General features: G+C 38.0%; 1 protein-coding gene across 1 annotated transcript; it reads right to left on the bottom strand.

Moving 5' to 3' along the window:
* Window positions 1-235: 235 nt before the first annotated feature.
* LOC105356005 (B-cell receptor CD22) lies at window positions 236-5,955 on the bottom strand. The gene is made up of 12 exons (XM_011485691.4): window positions 5,837-5,955; window positions 5,718-5,754; window positions 5,214-5,278; window positions 4,710-5,078; window positions 4,340-4,636; window positions 3,064-3,321; window positions 2,730-2,990; window positions 1,748-2,014; window positions 1,362-1,658; window positions 1,129-1,219; window positions 754-850; window positions 236-604 (listed from the first exon to the last, which is right to left on the bottom strand). Exons 3-12 carry the CDS (start codon window positions 5,257-5,259, stop codon window positions 383-385), a joined length of 2,205 nt encoding a protein of 734 aa, XP_011483993.1. The 5' UTR covers window positions 5,260-5,278; window positions 5,718-5,754; window positions 5,837-5,955; the 3' UTR covers window positions 236-382.
* Window positions 5,956-6,534: the final 579 nt, after the last annotated feature.

Here is a 6,534-nt window from a genome sequence, read left to right as displayed (position 1 = left end):
TCTACCAAATTAGTTTCCTAAAATGTTCCTATTTCCTGAGCTAATTGCAGAACAAAGAGATCAAAAGAAATATATATACAATTTCTTTGTATTTCGTAACACATCTTTATCCTAACAATATTTGGGTCCAAAATGTGAGAAGTATAGGAACACTCATATATTTACAAATTATGTTTTTATCATTAAGATTTGTTAAGTAGCTTTGTCATATTTCTTATGAAAGGTTTGATCAATGTGTGTAAAGTTTGCACATTTTTTTTAAGTTTGCACATTTCTGAAGGTGTGCACACGTTTTTACTCAAAACTCTTTATTTATGCTAAAGATTCAGAATAAAGCCATCACTGTGCTTCCATCAGGACCATAAACCTGTTCCTTATTAATTTATGTCACCTTTTCTTTATCTTTTCCATTTGTTTCACTCTTTTCTCTGTAGGTCTCTGCATAGTCTGTTGTCTTTGATGCCCTTCCTCTGATCTCTACGTCTTCGAGGTCATCCTCTGATGTGACCTGAGATAAAGCAAACTCCACATGGACATAGGTGAGAGACTCCTCTTTTCCTGTGTTCTTCTTCATATCAGCTTTACTGGAAGGTTGAAAGCTGGTCTGCAGAGACAAAAGACCTTTTTTTCATCAACAATATCTGTAAGCAAATGTACATAAATTGTGTTTGAACACAAGGGGAAGAGTTTTTCATGGTTTAACCACATTTAACCCACTGCACCCTATTGAGAAGTTTGAAAACTTTAACTTACCTCACTGGAAAGCGAAAGTCCTGATGGTTTCTCTTGGGATTTGTTTACTGAAAAGTGGCCTTTGTCTTTGTTAAATGCCAAAAATGTCTTTCTAGTCCTGAATGAGGGAAAAATCCCAATATAAGGTGTTAAATTATTTACTTTATTCTTTACAATTTTTAGATCAAAGTTATAGATCATTCTATTCCTAGAAAAAGGTATATTTACTTATAACAACTTAAACACAGGCAATGAAAATCCAAAGCCTCATTTTTTCAGTGAGAAACGGACTTAGAAAAGGAAATCATTGAGAGAGGTAATAGCCTGTAAAACAAATTTAAAAAAGTCTCCAAAGTATGCAAACTGTTGTCTTTTTAACTGAATTTTTTTTCTCACCTGCAAAAATAAATCAGCAATGGGATGCAAACCAACGTCATCCCCAAGGCTCCAGCTGCACAGCCAATCAGCAAAGACAGAGGATGGAGACCTGGAAAAGTTTCCATCGCTCACATGAATTACAAAGCATAAAATAACATAATTTAATGTAACAATATTTTATAAAAAAAGTTGCTATGATAAAATGTGAGTTATAATTGTAGTTTGAATCAGCATCCAGCAGAGGGTCCTACTTAGCTGGATTTCACTGGAGGACAGGTTGAAGGCCAGACCGTCGGACCCCAAGGAGTTGCTGCTGTTGCACACTAGAGACGGTACGTTTTCATCCAGATGATACAGAGTGATCTGACTCCTAATGACCCCACTTCCCAGGATTATCTCCCGGATAGGGATGTCAGCAGAATGATTGACCAGTTCTCCTGCCAGCTCCCAAACCACAGAGGGTAACGGGTTTCCCTGGCTGTCACAAGAGCATCGGGTCTGTGATAAAACTTTAATGCAGCGTGAAGAAGACAGTATCTCTGGAGGAACTGGAAAGCAGAAACAATCCATCGGCTTATGCATGTTCCAAGTCCAAGTCAGGAAAAAAAAAGAAATAGAGCAAAACAGACAGTCTTACATGCAACATCAATTCTTGCAGGATCTGAGTATTCAGCTCCATGAATATTAGCAGCTTCACAGAAGTAAAAATCTTCAGAGAGTTTTGACACATTAAAAGTGAAGTCCTGCTCAGAACCGACCACCTCCTTTTTTCTCCCTCCCACCCGGAACCAGGTGATGTTCACCGCCGCTGGATTGGCAATGGTGGTGCAGGTCAGAGTCAAAGAGCTGCCATCCAGAACTGTACCAGAGGTGTCAGCTGACACCGAGGTGTTCTTCGGTGGAACTGAAACACAGCATTTCAAACATAAATAATATATATCTTTGTATCATATATAAAGAAATCAAAGTGCAATTGCAAATTAATACAAATGGCATAATTTTGTTAAAAATTGTCTTTTAATAATGGTCTTTTTAAGTGAGTAAAAACATTTTCTAACATATTTTACAGAGGGAACTCATTTTTTGTAGTCCTTTGATGACTAATTTTATTTCCAACTATTGAAAAAAATACTTAATGTTTTTGCTTTCATGTAGATGCTAAATTAAGTAAAAGGTAAAGTAAGTTTGGAGGAGACGTGGTTTGATGCATGTTTTCATCAATAGGTGTGAAGAAGTAAAATGGAAGCCTTAGATTTGCATTTAGTCTGTTATTTGCAAAAAAATTACAGAGTAAAATAATCCAAACAAATCAACAACTCCAAAACTTTATTTCCTCAGCATGAACTTGTTTTTCTTTCAACTTTACTGGTTAATATTTAAAGGTCATATGTTCAGACAAAGAGCTACACATGAGTACACACACTGGGACACACAGGACCTCAGCCATGATAAACCATTAACACAGACAGGATTTGGATGCTGTCATGCAGCTTGACAATGGCTCCCTGTCTGCCGTCTTCCTGGCTCCAGATCATGTCTGGGTTATCACAGCTGGACCAACAGTAGCAGCATCTTCAACACAACACTCCTCTGTGTAAATCATTCTGAAACAAACTCACACTGAACATCCAGATGGACCTTTGCAGACGTTTCCTCCCCAAGATGATTTTTGGCAGTGCAGTGATAATCTCCACTAAAGCTGGGATTGACATCTTCAATCATCAAGATTGGTCCGGTCTCCTGGTCCACCTCGTTATCTCTGTACCAGGTGTAGTTGGTCACTGGTGGGTTTGAATGGCTGCTGCAGAGCAGAGAAACTGAGCTGCCCTCCAGGACTGGACCGGTGGGGTCCACAATTACTGCTGTTTCTTTTGGAGAAACTAGAAATGCAAGCAACCTTTAGTTCAGATTGAAACGAATTCTTGACAAAAGTCATGATTCCCTCAGACTTACAGTGGATATCTATGTAAGTGATGGAGGAGTTTTGGGATCCATATTTGTTACTGGCCCTACAGTAAAACTGTCTTTCCACTTCTGTGACTGGGGTTGACAGCGTATTTTTAAATCCCACTGAGACCACATCCTCTCCACTGACTTTGAACCAGGTGTAACTCTCCACAGCTGGATTTGCATCCGAGTTGCAGGTCAGAGTTATCAGGTCACCCTCTTTCACAGGACCAAAGTAGCTCACTGATGTGTTATTTGGAGGATCTGAAAGGAAAAGCATGTTCATCAACACAGAAAATAGTAAGAAGTGCTTCTATATTACCAAACAGGGATGAGTGAGAAAATAAGCCTTCTCTTATTAACCTAAAGATGGAAATCCTTCCAGTTCTGCATTTAACCACTAGGGGCTAATAAAATAACTATTTAAAAAAAATAGAACACAATCGTTTCTCTTTGTCCTCTTATTTAGTCTTTCCAGAGAACTTTACCTAATAAAAAGCAATTACAAGACAATAATAGGTGAGGACCATGTTTCCTTATAACCAATGTAACTTTGACGTGTGTTTATTTATAGACAAAATTATGTAGAATTAATGTATTTTTAAGTTTTAGATTAAAAATGGATTTAAGAAAAAATAAAAGACCTTTTCTTGTCTCTGTTGGCAGTGGGAAAGTTTCATTGATTCAAATATTTGGAAAAAGTTTGCCTTTAAGAATGGCTCTTAATCTAATTCTTTTTAGCACAGTGATTAGGGTTGTAGTATCAAAAAATAAAATGAGCTTTATTTAAAAATGGAATAACTTTTTTCATAATTGGAAATAAATTCCACCATCAAGGGGTCAAAGAAAACAATAATATTGAAATTTGATTTAAAAAGTAAACAAGTTAAATAAAGTTCATAGAATTGAAAAAAAGGTCAAATATTTTTTTTCTTTGGAGTTTTTGTTTTCTTTTTGGAAAAGCCCTGCTTCACTTTACTCTCTCTAAAATATTTTAAATATTTAATATTCAAACATTTTTAATATATATACTTTTTTAAAGAGAACACAGTGGGTCAATTTTGGCCCTATTTTTTTCTTTTTTTAATATTTTAATTTTCAATTTTTTGGCTGCTGTTAATTGTTGCTTCCCAAAATGAGCAAACAGAACCCACATTTGTTTACTTAACTTTAAAAGTAGTGAAGAACATTGTAGTTGGGTCCTCCAGGGTTACATTTATTTACTTGAAGATAGAACAATAAATAAGGTTTGGAAAATGGATAAATGGATGTGTGTACTTACACATAACATGTAGAATTAGATGTTTTTCATACACAAGGTCACTTTTTCCCGCCTGTCTGTTATAGAGAGCGTTGCAGGAGTATTTCTGTCCATTGTCGAGGTAAGAAGCATTAAATGTCATGACAGAAGTTACAGATTTTGATTCCACAGTCTCCTTAATGTCTCCTGTACTCGGTGTCCATGTCAGCACTGGAGGGAGGATGGGACAGGGAGCAAGGGCTGAGCACGTCAAAGTCACTGGAGTCCCTTCTTCTACTTCGAGCCTGGATGGTGTCAGAGTCGGTCCAGGAAGGGAATCTGGGGAGTGAAGGGATGAAAGTGAGAAGATAATGACGGAAAATATCCCAAAGTTCAGAGAATTTCAAGATACCTTGTGCAGTGATGCGGACACTAGTTTTAAAGTTGAACATCAAGGAGTTGTCGCACTGCAGTCTGAAGTAATAGTCATCATAATGGCTTGATGGCAGGTTGTTGAAGATGGTGGTGCAGTCTTTGTCACTGAGGAGCCCTGTCAGGTTTCCCTGCATAATATTCAAGCTGACGCTCGCTCCAGTCAGGCTGGAGTCAAACACCTGCGTGCGGCTCCAGCTGCCTCTCCTCCATATGATCTTACAGGAATCATCCAGGAACTCGTCCCATTCTGAGGGCAAGCTGAAAGCACAGGGGATGACCACACAGGAGCCACTCAGCCCCTCCACCGTCTGAGGCAGGAAGGCTGCCCAGTCCAGGGACAGAGTACCTGAAGCAAAAGCACCAACATAAAGCGTCCAAATGTATTTGTATGCAAAATATATGACACTAACATTTTTTTATTATTATTTTTAAGAAGCCTATAAACTAGAACAATCTTAAAAGTGAATATGAAACAGTTTACCTGAAAGGAAACAGCTCATAAAGAAAATATTTATGGTCCCCTTCATTTCTGTAACACTGTTGATGCTGAAAGAAGGGGCAGAACAAGATTCACAAACATTTACAAAAAGCAAGACAATTTTTTCAAAGTAGTCTTTTCAATAAATCTTACAGTAAAATAATTAAATGTCTTGCAATATTTGTATTATATATATATTTTTTTTGCATTAATTAAACCTTTCTCGTAACACTGATCACAGAAAATTTTTGGTAAATTTTTAATTTTTTAAAATTAAATCATAGTATTGTTTCAAAAGCACATCTTATCCTTTACCATGCCCCTGAGCTTCCCCTAAAACTATTGCTTTGGCTAATTTTACCATTCATGATGCACAGATTGTTGGAAATAAGTCTAAAACATTTTCCGTTTGTAAGGATTTTGTTTTCAGACAGTCTCTGCACTTAAAACATGTCCCTTAACAAAATTTCATGCAGCCATTCCCTTTTCCTTAGAGTTGTGTCTTACCTTAAAGTCAACAGAACCGTTCAGCTCTACTGTTTCTCTTTGAATAAAACAAAATAAGGCACAAACCTATTAGATAAACAACATTAAACGTCCACAAAAGTGTTTAAAATCATTGGTACCTGATAGACGAGCCAGTTTTACCAGCCTGAGAGGGTCACTGTGTGACTCGACGCTGCCCCTCCACCTCGACCAAGGCCTTCGTCCCCCCCGAGTGCAGACTATAGGCTGGTGGTGCGTCTGGAAGGCACACGCAGCTGGACTGGTGTGATGTGCATTTACAGTGACAAGAAAACAGAGGGGGTTTTGATTGTGTTTTGCTTCATCTGACCTCCACCCTCCCTGGGAACAACACCACATTCAACCCAAACTGTACTGCAGATGATCAGAGACACAAGAGACCAGTGACAAAACCAAACCAACATAATTCTATTAAAGAGAAAAAACACTCTTTAAAGAAATAAAAAGTTTTTTTTAAATAAGGTTTCATAATTTCTCAGCATAAAAGCAAATGTGCAGTAAAAGCATTCCACATATGAGTAGAGTTTACTGTGTGAGGGCAGAAGTATTGCATCCACAGTTTCATACAGAGGATAATGATGGATTCCAGTTTCTGTAACGTCCTCTCATCCGCCACAATCACAGACTCTAGGGGACATCCCAGAAGTCGCAGCAGTGTGTTGATCCTCTTCCTGTTGCGGTCAGTGCATCCACACACCCATCCAGCGGCTCGCTCCATATGGGCGGATGCAACAACGCCATCATACAAAACCTAGAGTCCTGCAAACTCTGAAGGACCCCAGTCTTCTTTCTCAGCCTT

The sequence above is a fragment of the Oryzias latipes genome, chromosome 16 (assembly GCF_053564925.1).
Source record: "Oryzias latipes strain Hd-rR chromosome 16, Olatipes_Hd-rR_3.1".
NCBI lineage: Eukaryota > Metazoa > Chordata > Actinopteri > Beloniformes > Adrianichthyidae > Oryzias > Oryzias latipes.
Note: the sequence above shows the minus strand (reverse complement) of the source record. Positions and strands in the feature narration are given on the sequence as shown.

Coding starts and splice junctions, on each gene's coding strand:
- LOC105356005 (XM_011485691.4), bottom strand. CDS start 5,259: ATGAAGGGGACCATAAATATTTTCTTTATGAGCTGTTTCCTTTCAG. Junction 2,991..3,063: donor CACTTACATAGATATCCACT/GTAAGTCTGAGG, acceptor TTGCATTTCTAG/TTTCTCCAAAAGAAACAGCA. Junction 1,220..1,361: donor CTCCAGTGAAATCCAGCTAA/GTAGGACCCTCT, acceptor AAACTTTTCCAG/GTCTCCATCCTCTGTCTTTG.